General features: G+C 40.9%; 1 protein-coding gene across 2 annotated transcripts in view; it reads right to left on the reverse strand.

Moving 5' to 3' along the window:
* Positions 1–23,609, reverse strand: part of SYN1 (synapsin I) — a 63,529-nt gene that overhangs the window by 34,178 nt on the left and 5,742 nt on the right. For both annotated transcript variants that reach the window (XM_024987763.2, NM_174191.2), the window contains 4 exon segments: positions 13,347–13,404; positions 13,149–13,240; positions 10,693–10,849; positions 10,431–10,520 (listed from right to left, as the gene is read on the reverse strand). In XM_024987763.2, the coding sequence (XP_024843531.1) occupies positions 10,431–10,520; positions 10,693–10,849; positions 13,149–13,240; positions 13,347–13,404 (397 nt within the window).

Below are 23,609 nucleotides of genomic sequence, written 5' to 3' on the forward strand. Positions count from 1 at the left end.
ATCTCTTCAAGAAAATTAGAGATACCAAGAGAACATTTGCTGGGGAGATGGGCACAATAAAGGATAGAAATGGTATGGACTTAACTGAAGCAGAAGATATTAAGAAGAGGTGGCAAGAATACACAGAAGAACTATACAAAAAAGGTCTTCATGACCCAGATAACCATGATGATGTGATCACTCACCTAGAGCCAGACATCCTGGAATGTGAAGTCAAGTGGGCCGTAGAAAGCACTACTACAAACAAAGCGAGGGGAGATGATGGGATTCCAGCTGAGCTATTTCAAATCCTTAAAGATGATGCTGTTAAAGTGCTGCACTCAATATGCCAGCAAATTTGGAAAACTCAGCAGTGGCCACAGGACTGGAAAATGTCAGTTTTCATTCCAATCCCAAAGAAAGGCAATGCCAAAGAATGTTCAAACTACTGCACAATGGCTCATTTCACATGCTAGCAAAGTAATGCTCAAAATTCTCCAAGCTAGGCTTCAACAGTACATAAGGCAAGAAATTCCAGGTGTTCAAGCTGGGTTTAGAAAAGGCAGAAGAACCAGAGATCAAATTGTCAACATCTGTTGGATCATAAAAAAAGCAAAAGAGTTCCAGAGAAACATCTACTTCTGCTTCATTGACTACACTAAGGCCTTTGACTGTGTGGATCACAACCAACTGTGGAAAATTCTTAAAGAGATGGGGATATCAGACCACCTTACCTGCCTCCTGAGAAACCTCTATGCAAGTCAAGAAATAACAGTTAGAACCAAACATGGAACAATGGGCCGGTTCCAAATTGGGAAAAGAGTATGTTAAGGCTGTATATTGTCACCCTGCTTATTTAAATTATATGCAGAGTACATCATGCGAAATGCCAGGCTGGATGAAACACAAGCTGAAATCAAGATTGCCAGGGGAAATATCAATAATCTCAGATATGCAGATGACACCATCTTTACGGCAGAAAGCAAAGAGGAACTAAAGAGCCTCTTGAAGGTGAAAGAGGAGAGTGAAAAAGCTGGCTTAAAACTCAATATTCAAAAAACAAAGATCATGGCATCTGGTCCCATCACTTCATGGCAAATAGATGGGGAAACAGTGGAAACAGTAACAGAATTTATTTTGGGGGCTTCAAAATCACTGCAGATGGTGACTGTAGCCATGAAATTAAAAGACGCTTGCTCCTTGGAAGAAAAGCTATGACCAACCTAGACAGCATATTAAGAAGCAGAGACATCAGTTTACTGATAAAGGTCCATATAGTCAAAGCTATGGTTTTTCCAGTAGTCATGTATGGATGTGAGAGTTGGACCGTAAAGAAGGCTGAGTGCCAAAGAATTGATGCTTTTGAACTGTAGTGTTGGAGAAGACTCTTGAGAGTCCCTTGGACTACAAAGAAAGCAAACCAGTCAATACTAAAGGAAATCAATCCCGAATATCCATTGGAAGGACTGATGCTGAAGCTGGAGCTCCAATACTTTGGCCACTTGATGCAAAGAGCCCACTTATTAGAAAAGACCCTATGCTGGGAAAGATTGAAGGCAGGAGGAGATGGGGACGACAGAGGACAAGACGGTTGGATGGTATCACTGACTCAATGGACATGAGTTTGAGTAAACTCCAGGAGCTGGTGATGGACAGGGAGGACTGGCTTTCTGGAGTCCAGTCCATGAGGTCACAAAGAGTTAGACAAGACTGAGCGACTGAAAAACAACAACAATACCTCTAAACACAGTACTGAAAAGGAGTAGAAAGAGTGGGCACCTTGCTTTGTTCCTCACCTTAATGGAAACGCTTTCAATGTTGTCCTATTAAGTTAACAGTAACTTTTGGATTGAGGTATACAAATTTGATCATGTTAAGAAGGCATGAGTTGATTTCTGTTTTTGAATGATTTTATCAGAATGGGTGCTAAACTCTGTTAAAGGCTTCAAAAATATCTATGGAAATGATCATATGACTTCTCCTCAGATCAATTAATATGTTGCATTATATTGGGTTGGCCAAAAAGTTCATTCTGGGTTTTCCATAAGATGGTACAGAAAAACCCAAATGATCATTTTGGCCAACCCAGTATATTACCTATAACAAACCATTCTTGCATTCCAAGGGGGAAACTTACTACACAGTTATATTATATTATTTTCTTAATATAGTTTTGGATTTGTTTGCTAATATTTGCTTTAGGATTTTTGCACTGATATTTATGACTGAAAATTGCCTATGCATTTCTTTTTTCTGTTGTCCAAGTTATAACTGCTTTAGAAAAGTAATGTGGAAGTTGCTCTTCATTTTATGTTCTTTGGAATAATTTACGTGCCATTGGGATTAACTGGTCTCTAACAGTTTGGTAGAATTCCCCTTTGAAATCATTTGGGCCTGATGCTTTTTTAAGGTGGTAGTTTCTTAATAAATTTCTTCATTCAGTTCAGTTCTGTCACTCAGTAGTGTCTGACTCTTTGCAACCCCGTGAACCACAGCACGCCAGGCCTCCTTGTCCATCACCAACTCCCGGAGTCCACCCAAACCCATGTCCATCGAGTCGGTGATGCCATCCAATCATCTCATCCTCTGTTGCCCCTTCTCCTCCTCCCTTCAATCTTTCCCAGCATCAGGGTCTTTTCAAATGAGTCAGCTCTTAGCATCAGATGGCCAAAGTATTAGAGTTTCAGCTTCAACATGAGTCCTTCCAATGAGCACCCAGGACTGATCTCCTTTAGGATGGACTGGTTGGATCTCCTTGCAGTCCAAGGGACTCTCAAGAGTCTTCTCCAACACCACAGTTCAAAAGCATCAATTCTTCGGCGCTCAGCTTTCTTTATAGTCCAACTCTCACATCCATACATGACCACTGGAAAAACCATAGCCTTGACTAGATGGACTTTTGTTGGCAAAGTAATGTCTCTGCTTTTTAATATGCTGTCTAGGTTGGTCATAACTTTCCTTTCAAGGAGTAAGCATCTTTTAATTTCATGGCAGCAATCACCATCTGCAGTGATTTTGGAGCCCAAAAAATAAAGTCTGCCACTGTTTCTCCATCTATTTGCCATGAAGTGATGGGACCAGATGCCATGATCTTAGTTTTCTGAATGTTGAGCTTTAAGCCAACTTTTTTATTCTCCTCTTTCACTTTCATCAAGAGGCTCTTTAGTTCTTCTTCACTTTCTGCCATAAGGATGGTATCATCTGCATATCTGAGGTTATTGATATTTCTCCTGGCAATCTTGATTCCAGCTTGTGCTTCCTCCAGCACAACGTTTCTCATGATGTACTCTGCATATAAGTTAAATAAGCAGGGTGACAATATACAGCCTTGATGTACTCCTTTTCCTATTTGGAATCAGTCTGTTGTTCCATGTCCAATTCGAACTGTTGCTTCCTGACCTGCATACAGGTTTCTCAAGAGGCAGGTCAGGTAGTCTGGTATTCCCATCTCTTTCAGAATTTTCCATAGTTTATTGTGATCCACACAGTCAAAGGCTTTAGCATAGTCAATAAAGCAGAAATAGATGTTTTTCTGGAACTCTCTTCTTTTTTCCATGATCCAGCGGATGTTGGCAATTTGATCTCTGGTTCCTCTGCCTTTTCTAAATCCAGCTTGAACATCTGGAAGTTCACAGTTCATGTATTGTTGAAGCCTGGCTTGGAGAATTTTGAGCATTACTTTACTGGCCTGTGAGATGAGTGCCATTGTGTGGTAGTTTGAGCATTCTTTGGCATTGCCTTTCTTTGGGATTGGAATGAAAACTGATCTTTTCCAGTCCTGTGGCCACTGCTGAGTTTTCCAAATTTGCTGGCATATTGAGTGCAGCACTTTCACAGCATCATCTTTCAGGATTTGGAATAGCTCAACTGTAATTTCATCACCTCCAGTGATGCTTCCTAAGGCCCACCTGACTTCACATTCCAGGATGTCTGGCTCTAGGTAAGTGATCACATCATCATGGTTATCTGGGTCATGAAGATCTTTTTTGTATAGTTCTTCTGTGTATTCTTGCCACCTCTTCTTAATATCTTCTGCTTCTGTTAGGTCCCTACCATTTCTATCCTTTCTTGTGCCCATCTCTGCATGATATGTTCCCTTAGTATCTCTAATTTTCTTGAAGAGACCTCTACTCTTTCCCATTCTGTTGTTTTCCTCTATTTCTTTGCATTGATTGCTGAGGAAGGCTTTCTTATCTCTCCTTGCTATTACTTCTATGGAAATTGGTGTGGTAAACTCAAATGGGGTAAATTTTGGTAAAGTGTTCCCCTAATGAAATTGGTAAACTGTGTTCCCCTAATGAAATTATCCATTTCCTGTAGGCTTAAATTTTTATCTGGGAATGCCTTTTTATATTTTGACTTTTGGAATCATGCTAACATATTACATTTAAATACATAAAATTAAGTCAGTATAGATAGTAAAAAAACTAAAATTTAATATAAAGGGAAACAAATTACATTTGAAATAAAATGAGTAACACAACTGTTTTGGATGACAAAATGAACTAAACCATGTAGCATTTGAATACAGTACTTTGTATAGTCTCATCTAAAGACATAAAAAGGGCAAACAAATCTCAAGTTATACCTTACTGTGGTTGTGTTTTACAGTGGTAAGGGTGTTGAAATTCTAAAAATATTTTCTGTGTATTGTAGGATTGAGCAAATGAGTAAATATGTTGATGATGTTGGAAGCTAGGGCTCTCAGTGTTAGAGAAGAGAAATATAAATATGGAATGGGGAAAGGCTAGAAGGAACCTTATATTGTGTTGGATTAGAATTGAAAGTATCTGTGGAATTCCCTGGTGGTCCAGTGGTTAGGACTTGGCAATTTCACTGCTGGGGGTCTGTGTTCGATACCTGGTTGGGGAACTAAGATCCCACAAGCTGTGTGGCATGGCAAAAAAAGTATCAGTATGAGCACACTGCATATAATTTCATACATGTGTATATATATAATTTCATATGTATATATGTCATAAACCACTCCAATAATCTTGCCTGGAAAATGCCATGGACAGAGGAACCTGGTGGACTACGTCCATGGGGTCACAAAGAGTTGGACATGATTGAGCAACTAAACAGCAACAAAAATATATTTCCTAGCTCTGCACAATGAGACAATTTAGAAGCAAGGACATTCCAGTAGCAATGATCTAGCTCCCAGATCCTGACTTTGAAATGCCATTATCCTAGGGCAGGGAAAGAATAAGATATACCTGGAGGAGAAGTCAGCAGAATGCCAGGGTAAGTGCCTATAACAGTCCTCTCCTCTGTAAAAGCAATGAGAGTACTGGCCAAAGTGGTCACAATGAACTTTGTCAGAATTCTGAAAATTGAGCATAGGCTTACAGTAATTCAAGAAGTATTTATTCAAGAAAAAGGCTGAATCTCACTAAGAACAGTTAAGTTTTGTGACATTTGAACTTTTTCTGTACTTATTCTCTTCTTTCCACCTTCCGAACAGATTTGAAAATCAACAGTCTTGCAATTCTGAAGAAAACTGGCAGGCTAGCAGCCAATGGAAGAAGCAGAACAGGGTTGGAGTCCTCCAAAGCCCCATTCCCAAAGAACTGTCTTTATTTGACCTGTCTTGGACTTCCCTAGAAAACTTCACACACAGGACTTATCTATTTGACCTGACTCAGAGTTCACCTGATGTGAGAAGTTTTTTGGGAGGATGCTTTTCAAAAATAATCAGCAGCAATTATTAACACAGCAGCTGCTTGAGGCAACAATTATAGTTAAGACAAACAACAAGCTGACCAAAAGACTTAACAGAAAAATCTGGGGACTAAGACATCCATAGGAGTCTTTGAAAAGTTCCGACATATTCCTAGGAATCTAAAAAGCCATAAATATGCATAAGGCTGTGTGCTTGAATAGGATCTCTGGCTGACCCCGAGGCTCTGCACAGGCAGGAAGTGAAGGCTAAGCAAAGTTGTAAAAACGTGAAGAAATGAGCACCTGTAACAGTATGAATGCATACTGTTATGTTTTTTTTTTTTTGTCTCTGACACTTTTCCCCACCTATCTGATTTAAATACAACTGCATCAAGCAATAATTCATAAGTCTATATTCATGGGCATATGATGTATAAAGATGTAATTTGTATGACAACAATAGCACAAAGACAGACTGAGTGAATAAAGCTATAAAGAGGCAACTTTTTTTTTAATACTATTGAAATTAAACTGGCTTTAATTAAATGAGAGTGTATAAATTAAAATGTTAATTGTAATCCCCAGGGAAACTACAAAGAAAATATCTATATTTTAAATATGGAAAAGAAATATGAAGAGAATTATAATGGCACACTGGAAAATATCTATTTAACACGAAGTTATGCATTAACAGAGAAATACAGGAACAAAAAAAGGCACAAGAAATATAGAAAACAAATAGCAAAATTATAAACATAAATTTTACCTTATCAGTAATTACATTAAATGTAAATTAATTAAACACTCCAATTAAAGGGCTGCTGCTGCTAAGTCAATTCAGTCGTGTCCAACTCTGTGCGACCCCATAGACGACAGCCCACCAGGCTCCCCCATCCCTGGGATTCTCCAGGCAAGAACACTGGAGTGGGTTGCCATTTCCTTCTCCAATGCATGAAAGTGAAAAAATAAAGTGAAGTCGCTCAGTTGTGTCTGACTCCTAGTAACCCCATGGACTGCAGCCCACCAGGCCCTTCCATCCATGGGATTTTCCAGGCAAGAGTACTGGAGTGGGGTGCCATTGCCTTCTCTGAATTAAAGGGCAGAGATAAGCAAAACAGATGAAAAACATGACCCAATATATGCTATTTACAGGAGATACACTTTAGAAACAAGTTGAACTATACTTTCAAATAAGTTGAAAGTAAATGAATGGAAAAAGATTTACCATGCAAACAGTAACCAAAAGAGGACTAGCATTGCTATACTAACATCAGATAAAATAGACTTTAAAACAAAAACTGTTACTAGAGATAAAAAAGGACATTTTATATTGATAAAAGTGTCAATCTATCAAGAAGATTTAACAATTATAAACATATATGCACCTAACAAGAGAGTCATATTGAAACAAAAAAACCAGGCAGAACTGAAAGGGAGAAATAGACAATTCAGCAATAATTGCTGGAGATTTTAATACCTCACATTAAATAATGCATAAAATAACTAGACAGAGGATAAACAAGGAAAGAGAAGGCTGATGATGCTGATGCTAAGTCGCTTCAGTCGTGTCCGACTCTGTGCGACCCCATAGATGGCAGCCCACTAGGCTCCTCTGTCCCTGGGATTCTCCAGGCAAGAATACTGGAGTGGGTTGCCATTTCCTTCTCCAATGCATGAAAGTGAAAAATGAAAGGGAAGTCGCTCAGTTGTGTCCAACTCCTAGCGACCCCATGGACTGCAGCCTACCAGGCTCCTCCATCCATGGGATTTTCCAGGCAAGAGTACTGGAGTGGGGTGCCATTGCCTTCTCCTAAGAGAGAGAGAAGGCTAGAATAGCACTATAAACCAACCAAACCTAACAGAGGTCTATAGAACACTCCATCCTACAACAGCGGCATATGTATTCTTCTCAAGTGTACATAGAACATTCTCTAGGACAAAGTATATGTTAAGCCACAGAACGAATCTCAATAATGTAAAAGGACTGAACCATACAAAATATGTTCTCTGACTACAACTGAATGAAATTAGAAATAAATAACAGAAGGAAATTTGGGAAATTCATTAATAAGTGGAAAGTAAACAACATACTCTTAAACAATGGGTCAAAGAAGTCATCATGAAAATTAGAAGATACTTTGAGACAAAAGAAAATGAAGACAACATATAAAAATTGCTTATAGGGAAATTCATAGTTGTAAACTTCTATTTTTATTTTTTTTTCGGGAACTTCTATTTTTAAAAAGAAGAAAAATATTAAATCAATAGCCAATAATCTTCCTAAGAAATTAGACAAAAAGCAAAAACAAAAACAAACACCAGAGCAAGCAGAAGAAAAGAAGAAATAAAGATTAGGGTGGAAATAAATGAAGTTGAAAATAGAAAAAAAAATAGAGAAAATTGGTGAAACCAAAATTGATTCTCTGAAAAGATCAACAAAATGCACAAACCTTTAGACTAAGATTTCAGAAAAGAGAAAACTAGCTACTAAAATTAGGAATGAAAGAGACATAATTAATAACTTTATAGAAATAAAAAGGATTATAAGAGAGTACTATGAACAATTCTATGCTAATAAACTAGAAAACCTAGCTGAAATAGACAAGTTCCTAGAAAGACACAAACTTTGGATACTAACTCAAGAAGAAATGAAAAATCTGAATAGACCTACAATAAATGAAGAGATTGAATTAGTAAATAAGAAAACGTCTTTACTGGTTAAGTATACCAAAAATTTTAAATAAAATTAACACCAATCTTTCATTAACTCTTCCTAAAAGAGTTAATGAAGATGAGGGAACACTGTCTATTTCATTGTATGAGGTTACTATTACCCCAATACCAAAACCAGACAAAGACATCATAAGAAAACTACAAATCAATGTCCCTTATGATTACTGACAGCATAATTTTCAACAAAATACTAACAAACTGAATCCCACAGCATATAAAAAGGATTATATGCCAGATCAAGTGGGATCTGACCCAGGAATGCAAGTGTGGCTTAATTCAGATAAAAATCAATTAATGTAATACACCGTATTCATAGAATAAAGGCCAAGAGCCGTATCATATCAATAAACACAGAAAAAACATTTGACAGAGTCCGACATCCTTCCATGATAAAAACACTTCAAATTCAGAAGGGACAACAAACAAGTGTTCATCAACACTAGGTAGCAGTTAGTATATTTGCTAGATGCACTGTTCTAACCACTTTATGTTTGTTAAATAATTTAATTCTCACATTAACTCTATGAGGCAGGAACTATTATTACCCACATTTTACAGATGGGAAAACTGAGGTGCAGAGCATTTAACTAATGTTTCTTATAGTCAGAAGTTAGCAAGTTGTGGAGCTAGGATTACAACACAAAAATTCTGACTTTAGGGTCTGTGTTCTTAACCATAGTTTCTCAATGAATATAAGATAATAATAATGATGAACAAATTTGGTTTCAAAGTAATGATTTGATTTTCATCTACAAGTAAGCTTAATTCATAACACTACTGATTTGTATCAGTGACCATAATTTGTAATACTTGTAAGAATTTTTACTACTTTAATCAATGTTTATTTAAGTTGATAAAGCTGGGTCAATATTGATATTTAATCATAATTTAATTCATAAAACTGGTGATGATAACTTATATAAGTAAACATAACTTGTAAAAATCATAAAAAACTTGTAAAATTAACTATAAAATTTGATGGCACTAGGCACAGTGACTCAATTTCTATTTGGAACTAAAATTTGATTAATAACTGCTCTACTCTTAACATATTATAATCATAACTTTAATATTAGTAACTATTTATGATATCAATAAGATTATTAACCATATTAATAGTGATTTCTATTAGTAACTGTAGGATAGCTCAAAATATATATATTCATAATTTATATTAGTAATATTAATTTATAAATATTGGCAATAATTTATAACAGTATGTTACAATGTTTGTACTAATAGCTTAATTTCTTTCAGTAATTATACCTTAATTCACAAAATAGGTTCTAATCACTTATATTGATAACCTTAATTTATAACACTGGTAATAAATTATAATCTTAGTTATAATATTTGATGACATTAGTAATGATAATATAATTTTTATTATCAAGTATGACATAATTCAAAACAGGGACTTATAATTTGTATTAGAGCATAATTTATATATTGACAATAATTTAAATAATAGTTATAATATTCAGTGATACTAGAAATGATTACTTCTATTTGGAACTATAATTTATAACACTGGTACTCATAATTTACATCAGTAGGAATAGTTTGAAGTAATGGATATAATTTATAATGTTAGTGATTATATTTGTGATAATAGTAGCCAACAGTCAAATTTTCTATTTGAATACAATTTAATTCATAACATTGCTACTGATAATCTTTACTGGCAACCCTAATTTGAAACACTGTTAACATTTCTATCAGGAGGAATATTTGATAATGTTAGTAACAATGCCTTGATTTGTATATGTAATGTAATCTGAATTGTTACATTAATTCTGTTTACATCGGAAATCAGTTTCTTAATACTGATGAGAATAGACACTATAGCAGGATCAATGATTTAAATCATACTTGTAACTACATACATAAATGTATGGTATTAATAAACTCTATCACAAAGCAACATCGCCCTCCATGTGCATGTGTCAGCTGTACTCTCTGATGGTATTCCACCAGCAACACATCCATTGGCAACATTATTGCAATAGGCATGATGCTTTTCCCTCCTGCCCACTCCCTTCCCCTAGACTCACCATCTCTTTGTGATTGGGGTAGAAGGTCTGATTGATTAGAGGGAATTCCTCTGTTCCCAGTTTCTTGTGCAGTCGAACCATCTGGGCAAACTATGAGAGCCAGGAGAGATGAGTCAGCAAGTCCCTTCACCTGGAGGGAGTCTGTAAGCTGGGACTTCAAGGTTCCAAGCTTCCTCTGATCCCCCAAATCACAGTGGGTTCAAGCTCCCGCATGCATGTATGAGCTATTCCCTCTGCCAGTAGCACCCATCCTGTCACTTACCACCCAGGGTTTGTCACAGAAGTTGTAGACAGAATGCAAAGAGTTAATGCTGGGGATCCCGGCATACTGCAGCCCAATAACCAAACTGCGGTAGTCTCCATTCCGTGCCATGCTGAAGGCATGCTGGCGGATCAGCACGAAGTCTGGCTTCAGAGACCTGGGGTGGCAATGGTAAGAGTGTTGAGGGCCCCCCCAAAAGCTCCCCACCACCTTTAGAATAAAGGTCAAGTTTTTTTTTTTTTTTTTACTTTTTTTTTTACTTTTTATTTTTATTTTTTTTACAACCAGCATCTGTTTTTTATTTTATTTATTTATTTATTTATTTTTTATTTTTTTATTTTTTGGCCTCACTAGCTTTTTTTTTTTGGGGGGGGGGGGATCATGTTTGTTTTTTTTTTTTCTTCTTTTTTTGCCAAATATCAAAATGAATCCACCACAAGTATACATGTGTTCCCCATCCTAAGGTCAAGTTTTGAAATCTCCACGGCTCCTAGAAATGGCATAGTGGTTTCTTACCTCAGCCACATACACAAGCTATTCCCTCTACCACACGCACCCTTCCTAACATCTCTTCATCTGGTGACCCCCTTTTAAGCCTTTCCTGCCTGCTCTTTTACCTCACCAAGGTAAGCTTGCAGCTTGCCTACTCAGCTCTCACAGTTTCCCCATCACAATCTCTCAGACTACCACTGTACACAAAGGATGCTGCCCAGAATAAATTCCAGCCTCAGGGCTCTACATGGGCTATTCCCTCAGCCTGAAATGTAGCCTCCCTAGATTTCTGCATGCACCACTCTTCTACCTCCTTCAGGTCTTTCCTCAAATCTCTCTCACTCTTTTGGTCTACATCAACCAAACTGCAGACTCTTCATAATCTAACAATCACTACAGCCCTTTGCTGATATACATATATATATATTTTTTAGCACTTTGACATTTTCTTCTTTGTTTATTATGTGTATCCCACAGTAGAATGTGAGCTTAATGAGAACAGAGGATTTTTTTGTGTGGTCTTTTTGGGGTCTGTTTTGTTCACTTCCAGGACCTCAGCATGAAGAATAGCTCCTGGCACACAACAGATACTCAGTAAATATTTGTTGAATGTGAAATGCTGAGAGTAGCACCCAGTATGCAGTAGACGCTCAAGAAATGCTTGTTGAATTAGTCACTGAAAAATTTGGCTTGTTGTCTTCTGATATCCTTGGCTCTTCTTCAGAAGAGAAGCTATCTCTTTTCATTCTGTTCCTAAGTTCTTTTAAAAAATTGGAATATAATTGACATATTATATGTCAATTATAATATAAGTGTAAGGTGTATTGTTGTTGTTTAGTTGCTAGGTTGTGTCCAACTCTTTTGCAACCCCATGGACTGTAGCCAGCCAGGCTCCTCTGTCCATGGGATTTCCCAGGCAAGAATACTGGAGTGGGTAGAAAATCCCTTCTCCAGAGGATCTTCTCGACCTAGGGGATGGAACCGGGGTCTCCTGCATTGCAGGCAGGTTCTTTACCACTGAGCCACCAGGGAAGGTGTATAACATGTTATTTGATACATTTACATTAATATATTATGATATGATTGCCATTGTAGCATTAGTTAGTACCCTTGCTGATGCTAAGTCACTTCAGTCGTGTCCGACTCTGTGCGACCCCATAGACGGCAGCCTACCAGGCTCCCCTGTCCCTGGGATTCTCCAGGAAAGAACACTGGAGTGGGTTGTCATTTCCTTCTCCAATGCATGAAAGTGAAAAGTGAAAGTGAAGTCAGTCAGTCATGTCCAACTCTTAGCGACCCCATGGACTGCAGCCTACCAGACTCCTCCATCCATGGGATTTTCCAGGCAAGAGTACTGGAGTGGCTTACCATGTCACAAAATTATCATTTCTTTTTTTCATGGTAGGAATAATTAAGGTCTAGTCTTTTATAATAGGAGCTTTACTGATTATGATATAGTATTATTGTCTATATCATGCATACTGTGAATTAGACCTCTAGGACTTATTTATCTACCAGTTGCAAACTTGGACTCTTAAACAGCTCTCCTATTCTTACACACCCTCCCCCAGCCTTTAGCAATCACCTTTCTAGAAAGGTGATTTCTATTAGTCTGGGTCTTTTAGAATCTACATATAAGTGATATCATACAGTATTTCTCTTTCTCTGTCTGATTTATCTCACTTAGCATAATGGCCTCAAGATCCATCCATGTTGTCACAAATGGTAGGATTTCCTTCTTTCTCATGGCTGAATAATATCCCTTTGTGTGTGTGTGTGTGTACCACTTCTTCTTTATCTGTTCATCCATTGATGGATACTTAGGTTGTCTCCATATCTTGGCTACTGTAATGTGCCTAAGTCTTGTTCACAGAAAGATAGGAGAGGAGGTGGGGAATCTCCCTCAGCTCTAAGGGAGCCCTTATGTCTCTCCCATAATACCAAAGTAACCTTTTTACACTCACCGCACAACCTTCACCCCATTCCGAAGAACTTCCATGTCCACAGAGAATCCACCATTGGCATGAGCCACAAGGTTGAGATCAGAGAATTCAGCCTGGGAAGGAAAAAAAAAATCAGGGATTCACTCACAGCACACACAAAAGACAACTCAGTTTGCAGTATGGACAGTTGACCCCCCAGGTCCACCTGCCCCAACTAACCTGTTCTACTTTAATGTCAATTTCTCCATGGATCTTTTTCCCTTTGAAGTATTTCGCCCTGGAGAGGAAAAGCAGAGCACATCTGTCAATGCTCAAATCTCAGAAAGACAAAACCCAGACCGGTCCTTTGACCCCTTTGCTCCTTCAGTGCCACTACAGAAACTATAAAGTGATTTATGATGGTTGAAATATTTTGAAAAAACCTAACAGTTGTTTGTGAACAATGAAGTCTCTTATAATCCTTGTGGAGGTATGTAAATATCAAGGTACTAAATCGCTCAGTCGTGTCTGACTCTTTGCGACCCCATGGACTATATAGTCCATGGAATTCTCCAGGCCAGAATACTGGAATTGGTAGCCTTTTCCTTCTCCAGGGGATCTTCCGAACACAGGGATCAAATCCAGGTCTCCCACATCGCAGGCGAATTCTTTACCAGCTAAGCCACAAGGGAAGCCCTGTAAATGTCAAATTGAAAGTGAAGTCGCTCAGTCGTGTCCAACTCTTTGCGACCCCATGGACTGTAGCCTACCAGGCTCCTCCATCCATGGGATTTTCCAGGCAAGAGTACTGGAGTGGGTTGCCATTTCCTTCTCCAGAGGATCTTACCGACCCAGGGATTGAACCCAGGTCCCCGCATTGTAGGCAGACGCTTTACCATCTGAGCCACGAGGGTGACTTAAATGTCAAAGGACACTGCAAATTATGAATTCTTAAAACAGAGTGCAGGCATTTCCCAAAGTATGGTTTGCTTGTCACAGTGCTATTTGAAAAACTTCTCAAAACAAGGAGTACTTTGTACACTGTAACATACTTTGAAATAGCATGGAGGTTTGTAAAATGGCATAGATTCTTAGAGGACATATCTATCTGTGTGTGTGTGTGTGTGTGTGTGTGTGTGTGCACACTCAGTTGTGTCCAACTCTTTTGTGACCCAATGGACTACAGCCTGCCAGGCTCCTCTGTCCATGGGATTCTCCAGGCAAGAATACTGGAGTGGGTTGTCATTTCCTTCTCCAGAGGATCTTCCCAACCCAGGGACTGAACCTGAGTCTCTTGCATCTCTGCATTGGCAGGCAGGTTCTTGACCAGCTGAGCCACCATATATATATATGGAGTGTGTCCAAGTGCGTGTCAGTGCCAGTCTGTGTGGGCTGCAGCATCTCTTTGCTTGGGTCCTTTCCCAAGGAGGAACACATTTACCACGTGTTGTTGTGCACCGAGAGGGACACAGCAGCCATGAGTGGGCAGCTGCATCAGAAAAGGAAGAGCAGACTAAGGGCCGCAGGCTGGTGAGGGATCAATAGAGGCTGGAGTCAATCACGATAAGGTTGGAGAGAAATGCCGCTGAGGATAAGGGGAAACTACAGGAGTGAAGAGGGGTAGGAATGGCAGTAGGCATATCACGAATTGCTAAGTCACTGTCCCTGGGCCCATCCCCAGCTAGACTCCTCCACCAGGCCCAGGATTCCTATCCGACAGGCTTGTCCACAAACAGAAGCTCATCACCAATCAGGTTTTTCATAGACAGGGACTGAGGGGAGGAGCCACTCCTGGGATCGCCTACATGCACACCATCAGGGTCTCTGATATACATGCTGCACAACTGAGCTCTGGTGATTTCACTGACATACCCCAAAGACCGCAAGCTATTTTCTTCTCTCTTTCACTCTTCCCTCCTACCTCCCACCTCATCTCTGACACTGTCCCCTCACAGATGTTGGAAGAGAGTCTCTTAAACCTGTGCATTTTTTCATTTAGAAAATGATGATGAGTGTAGACTATATCACAACTTTCTTTTTCAAACTTTTTTGACCATATATGTAGTGGATACTATGGTGCTCTTCTCAGGTCTCCTCTTCAGGGCCAATGCACCTTGAGTATCAGCTGTTGACAGATTGCAGCTGTGTCCTTTGGGGAATTATCTTCTACCATAGGGAACTTTCCTGCCCAAGGTTATACCTATTTTGGACAGCCATGGATTACATCTGGTCTGTGAGTGAGTATGAAAGCCAGCCTCTTTGTCTCAACTATAGGCTGACTCTGAAGGACCACCCTAGGATCTCCCTAGAAGCTCTCCCGAGGATCAGCCGAGGCCTCAGAGGCAACTGCGCTGTGGACTCACTTCTCCAACTGCTCAACTTTGCCTTCCTTACAGCTGTTGATCCCAATGCATGTGTGCTAATTTGCTTTAGTTGTATCTGACTCTTTGCGAGCCCATGCACTATAGCCCACCAGGCTCCTCTGTCCATGGGATTTCCCAGGTAAGAATACTGGAGTGGGTTGCCATGCCCTCCTCCAGGGGATCTTCCTGATCCAGGGATCGAACCAGCATCTTACATTTCCTGCATTGGCAGGTGGGTTCTTTACCACTAGCACCACTTGTTGATCCCAAAGGCACTCCCAAATAAGCCTGTGCATGCAATTCTCTGCCTGAAAAATCTGTTTCAGAGATCCCAACCTAAAACAGTGGGTCAGAGAAGTCAAACAACAAAGAAAACTCTACTGCCTTTCTGGAGCTGGGCCATCCAGCAGCCCGCAGGCAAAAAGGAGCCATCATTTGTGCTGGTGGAGCATAGATGAGGGCTTCCCTGGTGGCTCAGTGGTAAAGAATCCATCTGCAATGCAGGAGCCTCAGGAGACGTGGGTTTGATCCCTGGGTTGGAAAGATACCCTGGAGGAGGGCATGGCAACCCACTCCAGTGTTCTTGCCTGGAGAATCCCATGGACAGAGGAGTCTGGTGGGCTACAGTCCATGGGGTTGCAAAGAGTTGGACATGACTGAAGCAACTTAGCATGCACGCATGCAGCATAGATAGCCTCTGACATGCTGTAGTAACACAAAGTGCCCTGTAGCATGTCTGGGCTGTGGTACAAGCAGGATGCCACTTGCACCATAAGATGTAGCAAACCCTATGACACTGGAGATGTCTTCAGGGAGAAGATGTGGCATGGAGTGGATTCTCGAGTGGGAGAATTATAGTGCAGGCCCATGGGGTTTTGAAGCAGCAGTAACTTAACTGATGGTGGACTGTAATGAGATACTAGTGGAAGGGAATGCACCAGCTGGTGAAATATTGCTGGTACTTGACAGGTGTGAGGGAAATGATAACCAGACTCGGGGGACTAAACACCATCGATTAGCTGAAGAAATATATGACATGCTCAGGGTGAATAATCACCAATTCAAAGCAAAATGTAGGGATTTCCCTGTGGTCCAGTGGCTAAGAGTCTGTGCTTCCAAGACAGGGGGCCCAGGTTGAAACCGTGCTCAGGGAACTAGATCCTACATACTTACTAAAGATCCCATGTGCTGCAACTAAAACCTGACACAGCCAAATAAATAAATAATTTTTTTAAAAAAAGCAAAATGTAAAAGACAAAAGACCTCCTTGGGTGTATTTAGTTCAGTCCAGTCACTCAGTCGTGTCCGACTCTTTGTGACCCCATGCACTGCAGCACATCAGGTTTCCCTGTCCATCACCAACTCCCAGAGTTTACTCAAACTCATGCTCATTGAGTCGGTGATGCCATCCAACCATCTCATCCTCTGTCGTTCCCTTCTCCCGCCTTCAATCTTTCCCAGCATCAGGGTCTTTTCCAATGAGTCAGCTCTTAACACCAGGTGGCCAAAGGATCGGAGTATCAGCTTCAACATCAGTCCTTCCAATGAATATTCAGGCCTGATTTCCCTTAGGATGGACTGGTTGGATCTCCTTGCAAGCCAAGGGACTCTCAAGAGTCTTCTCCAACACCACAGTTCAAAAGCATCTATTCTTTGGCACTCAGCTTTCTCTATAGTCCAACTCTCAAACCCATACATGATAACTGGAAAAACCATAGCCTTGACTAGATGGGCCTTTGTTGGTAAAGTAATGTCTCTGCTTTTTAATATGCTGTCTAGTTTGGTCATAACTTTTCTTCCAAGGAGTAAGCGTCTTTTAATTTCATGGCTGCAGTCACCATCTGCAGTGATTTTGGAGCCCAGAAAAATAAAGTCTGACACTGTTTCCCCATCTATTTGCCATGAAGTGATGGGACTGGATGCCATGATCTTAGTTTTCTGAATGTTGAGCTTTAAGCCAACTTTTTTATTCTCCTCTTTCACTTTCATCAAGAGGCTCTTTAGATCTTCTTCACTTTCTGCCATAAGGATGGTATCATCTGCATATCTGAGGTTATTGATATTTCTCCTGGAAATCTTGATTCCGGCTTGTGCTTCATCCAACTCAGCATTTCTCATGATGTACTCTGCATATAAGTTAAATAAGCAGGGTGACAATATACCGCCTTGATGTACTCCTTTTCCTATTTGGAACCAGTCTGTTGTTCCATGTCCAGTTCTAACCGTTGTTTCCTGACCTGCATACAGATTTCTCAAGAGGCAGATCGGGTGGTCTGGTATTCCCATCTCTTGAATAATTTTCCACAGTTTATTGTGATCCACACAGTCAAAGGCTTTAAAAGCAGAAAGATATTTTTCTGGAACTCTCTTGTTTTTTGATGATCCAGCGGATGTTGGCAATTTGATCTCTGGTTCTTCTGCCTTTTCTAAATCCAGCTTGAACATCTGGAAGTTCATGGTTCACGTATTGTTGAAGCCTGGCTTGGAGAATTTTGAGCATTACTTTACTAGCATGGGAGATGAGTGCAATTGTGCGGTAGTTTAAGCATTCTTTGGTATTACCTTTCTTTGGGAGTGGAATCTAAACTGACCTCTTCCAGGTCATGGTGGAGAGTTCTGACAAAATGTGGTCCACTGGAGAAGGGAATGGCAAACCACTTCAGTATTCTTGCCTGGAGAACCCCATGAACAGTATGAAAAGGCAAAGAGATAGGACACCGAAAGATGAACTCCCCAGGTCGGTAGGTGCCCAATATGCTACTGGAGATTGGTGGAGAAATAACTCCAGAAACAATGAAGAGACAAAGCCAAAGCAAAAACAACCCCCAGTTGTGGATGGGACTGGTGGTGGAAGCAAGGTCCGATGCTGTAAAGAGCAATATTGCATTGGAACCTGGAATGTTAGGTCCGTGAATCAAGGCAAATTGGAGTGGTCAAACAGGAGATGGCAAGAGTGAATGTCGACATTCTAGGAATCAGTGAACTAAAATGGACTGGAATGGGTGAATTTAACTCAGATGATCATTATATCTACACTGTGGGCAAGAATCCCTTAGAAGAAATGGAGTAGCCATCATAGTCAACAAGAGAGTCTGAAATGCAGTACTTGGATGCAATCTCAAAAACGACAGAATGATCTCTGTTCATTTCCAAGGCAAACCATGCAATACCACGGTAATCTAAGTCTATGCCCTGACCAGTAATGCTGAAGAAGCTGAAGTTGAATAGTTCTATGAAGACCTACAAAACCTTCTAGAACTAAAATAAAAAAAAAAAAGATGTCCTTTTCATTATATGGGACTGGAATGCAAAAGTAGGAAGTCAAGAAATACCTGGAGTAACAGGCAAATTTGGCCTTGGAGTACAGAATGAAGCAAGGCAAAGGCTAACAGAGTTTTGCCAAGAGAAGGCACTGGTCATAACAAACACCCTCTTCCAACAACACAAGAGAAGACTCTACACATGGACATCACCAGATGGTCAACACTGAAATCAGATTGATTATATTCTTTGCAGCCAAAGATGGAGAAGCTCTATACAGTCAGCAAAAACAAGACCGGGAGCTCACTGTGGCTCAGATCATGAACTCTTTATTGCCAAATTCAGACTTAAATTGAAGAAAGTAGGGAAAACCACTAGACCATTCAGGTATGACCTAAATCAAATCCCTAATGATTATACAGTGGAAGTGAGAAATAGATTTAAGGGACTAGATCTCATAGACAGAATGCCTAATGAATTATGGATGGAGGTTCATGACATTGTACAGCAGACAGGAATCAGACCATCCCTAAGAAAAAGAAATGAAAAAAATCAAAATGTCTGTCTAAGAAGGTCTTACAAATAGCTGTGAAAAGAAGAAAAGCAAAAACGCAAAGGAGAAAAGGAAAGATATAAGCATCTGAATGCAGAGTTCCAAATAGCAAGGAGAGATAAGAAAGCCTTCCTCAGTGATCAGTGCAAAGAAATAGAGGAAAAGACTAGAATGGGAAAGACTAGAGATCTCTTCAAGAAAATTAGAGATACCAAGGGAACATCTCATGCAAAGATGGGCTCAATAAAGAACAGAAATGGTATGGACCTAACAGAAGTAGAAGATATTAAGAAGTGGCAAGAATACACAGAAGAACTGTACAAAAAAGATCTTCACAACCCAGATAATCACCATGGTGTGATCACTCACCTAGAGCCAGACATCCTGGAATGTGAAGTCAAGTGGGCCTTCGGAAGCATCACTATGAACAAAGCTAGTGGAGGTGATGGAATTCCAGTTGAGCTATTTCAGATCCTAAAAGATGATGCTGTGAAAGTGCTGCATTCAATATGGCAGCAAATTTGGGTATATTTAAGGAAACCTCAATCTTCTGTGACCAGAGGGCAGACAGAGGAGAAGATCAGACTTAGGACTTAACTGTAAGGGTAGCAGAACTTCAGAGAAGGTTGAATTCTCAGGCCCAGTACATCCCCTATTCCATGCTCAGGGGCCTAATAGGACATGAGTGGAGCCCTGAGATTGGGATGGAGATATCTGGGAAGATGCATTTAACACCCTGACCTTACAGATTCACCTGAACCCACTGGGTCTGCAGAAGTAGCCCACTTCTCCTTGTTAGAATATAGACCTTCCCTTTGCTCGAAGATGATGCACAGGCCTTGAGTGAAGCATGTGCCTTATAAAACAATTCTTCTTCCTCTCAGAATCAACTTCCCTTCCCCTCCTGGCAACTAGATTAATAACCAGGGTCAAATCCTAGCACAATTTGACTGGAGAGGTTCTCAGCTTGCAAAGGAAGGAAAGGAATGATATGTGGAAGCTGAAGAATCTGGCTAACATGTATTGGCAGGAGCTGGAAAAGCATGCCTGAGACTGGATGCTGAGGACAATGGATCAAGGGAATGAAGCATGAACTTGGAGCACTGTCCCAGGACACAGAACTTAAAACCACGGTAAGGACTCTAGGAAATGTTGCTGATACAATTTTTGGATGACTTGTGGAAGCCTGGCAAGAATAGTGGCCCACACCAAGTGAAGTAGAAACACCAGACTTCAATGGCAGATTGTGGAAGAAAGGATCAAAGGGCTCAGAGAAGCTGATGTGTTAGAGAAGATACACTACTCCAGTATGGAAAACCAACTAGCTGACTATATTCTATGGGAGGGCCCAGAGCATATACCCAAATTACAAATGAGGGATATGTTGGTGAGAGTAGCACCAGACATGTTGAGAAGCACAGTAGAAGGAAGGTCATAAATGAAGTCCCAGCCCAGTTCCTGCTCACAGTGGGTACACTCGGTCCACAGGTCTACCTAGTGATCACTTTCCCAGCTCACAAACACCTAATTGGAATGGACATATCTGTAGTTTTCAGAACCCCTACATGAGTTCCTTGGCCTATGGGGGAAGAGCTATGGTAGCTGGGAAGTTCAAATGGATGCCTTGGAAACTATTGCTGCCTTCCCTGAGCAAAGCTATAAATCAAAGACAATATTGTATCTATCCTAAGGGTGATGGTAGAAACTAGTGTCCCTTTGAAAGATCCAAAGGATGCAGGGGTGTTAGTCCCATCATGTATATGTGCTTAGTTGCTCAGTCATGTCTGATTCTTTGTGACCTCATGGACTATAGCCTGCCACACTCCTCTGTCCATGGGGATTCTCCAGGCAAGAATACTAGAGTGGGTTGCCATGCCCTCCTCTAGGGGATCTTCCCAACCCAGGGATCAAACCCAGGTCTCCTACATTGCAGGTGGATTCCTTACTATCAGAGCCACCAGGGAAGCCCAAGAATACTGGAGTGGGTAGCCTATCCCTTCTCCAAGGGAACTTCCTGACCCAGAAATTGAACAGGGGTATCCTACATTGCAGGCAGATTCTCTACCAGTTGAGTCACCCGGGAAGCTCAGTCCCATCATATCTCTGCTGAATTAACCAATTTGGGCCCTGAGGAGGCTGGATAGATCCTTGAGAATGTAGAATACTGCAAGCTCAACCAAATGGTAGTACTGATTTAAGCTGCAGTACTAGTCATGCTGACATTGCTGGAGCAAATGAAAAGATCTCAGGTATGGCAGGTGGCCACTGATATAGTGAATGCCTTTTCTATTTTGATCAGAAGATCAGAGACGTTCCACATTCATCTGGGACTGACCACAATATACATTGATGGTCTTGCCATAGGGCTAAGTTATCTTTCTCACCCTATGTTATCATATAGTCGAAGGAGAAATGGACTATCTGGACATCCCAGGGACTATCACATTGGACTACTATAACAATTACATCATATTGATAGGCAAGATGAGCAAGAGTTGGTTAGCACACTGCATTGGTAAGATACATGCACTCCAGAGGGTGGGAGGTAAACCCTAAAAACACTCAGGGTCCTGCCATATTAGTACAGCTTTTAGGGATTTGTGTGTCCAAGGTATGCCAGAACAGCCCCTCCAAATCATAAGGCAAAGCATCGCATCACACACCGCCCACTATGATGAATAAAAACACAACAGTTGGGAAGATTCCTCAGGTTCTGGAGGCAGCATATTCCACACCTGGGAATACTGCTCTGATCTATATTTCAGGTGACATCTAAGGCTGCTAGTCCTGAACAGGTCCAGGCTGTGGTGCAAGCAGTCCTGCCACTCAGGGTATATGATCCAGCAGATCCTACGATACTGCATTGTGGGGGAAAATGCAGTGTGGAGCTTATGGGATGCCTGATTGGGAGGCCCCTGGGGTTCTGGACCAAGGCCATGCCATCTGCAGCAGAGAATTACACAGCTTTTGAGAAACAAATCCTGGTACAGTACTGGACCCTGGGTGAGACAGAATTCTTGACCACAGGGTACCAAGGAACCATGTATCCTGGTGCCTGTTATGAGCTGGGTCGTGCCAGGCCCACCAAGTAATGAAGTCAGGCCCAGCAGCCAGGATCGATCCCAGACAGGGCCAAGCAAGCTCTCTGAGCAAGTAACCTGGATGCCTGTGTCATCCACACTGTTGTGTTAGTGCCTCCCTCAGCTCACTAAGATAACTCCTTAGAACCAGCAGATGAAGGGAGAAAAATCTTAAGCTTGGTTCACAAATGGGTTGGCTTGCTATGTGGGTGGAATGGACAAAAATGAACAGGGGTGATCCTATAGCCCCATTCAGAGTGGCCTTGAAAAACAGTGGCAAAACTCCCAAGGGGCAGAGCTTTGGGCTGTGCACCTGGTCATCTGTTTTGTTGGGAAAGAGCAGCAACCCAAGATTCAAATACATATTCACTGATGGGCAGTGGTAAATGGCTTGGCTGATTAGGCAGAGGCCTTGAAGGAACAATATTGGAAGATCAGGAAAAGGAGGTCTGGGACACCGAAATGTGGGTGGACAGATGGGATTGGAGATGAAACAGAGTGAAGATCTTTGTATTGTGTGTTAACACCCACCAGATAGCATCCACCCTGAAAGTGGCACTAAGCAACCAGGTAGCTAGAATGACTCAGCCAAATGATGTCAGCCAGTTTCTAGAATCAGCTGCCCCAGCACTGGCAGATGGGCACACATATGAAGTGGCAAGGGTAACAGAGGTGGAGGCTGAGTGTGGGGCCTATGGCATCATTGCTGAATGTCCAACCTGCCAGGATCAGAGACCAATATTGGGTCCCCAACACAGCACCATCCCTTAGGAAGGCAACCAGCCACTCTGTAGTGAGCTGACTACACTGGACCCCTTCTACTCTGGAAAGAGTAATGATTCATTTTGACTGGAATATTCTATATATGAGTTTGCTTTTCCTGACTATAGGACCTTAGCCAGCATCATTGTCCAAGGGCTTACATAATATTTGATCCACCAGTATGGCATCCCACACAACAGTGAAACAAACTGAAGGACACACTCCACAACCATGAAATCAACTGACATTTTATACAGATGACATTCTATACCACACCATGCAGAAGCTGCTAGTCAGACAGAGTGATGGAACAAATTGGTATATCCACAGCTAAGATTTCAGCTTGGAGGTGATACTGTGCAAGAATGGGGTACCATCCTCCAAAACACAGTATATACCTTAAATCAATGAACATTGTTTGGGCTGTGTTCCTTACAGGTAGAATACACTGGTTTGGGAACTCAGAGGTGAAAGTAGGAGTGGC

This window comes from Bos taurus, chromosome X (genome assembly GCF_002263795.3).
Source record: "Bos taurus isolate L1 Dominette 01449 registration number 42190680 breed Hereford chromosome X, ARS-UCD2.0, whole genome shotgun sequence".
Classification (NCBI taxonomy): domain Eukaryota; kingdom Metazoa; phylum Chordata; class Mammalia; order Artiodactyla; family Bovidae; genus Bos; species Bos taurus.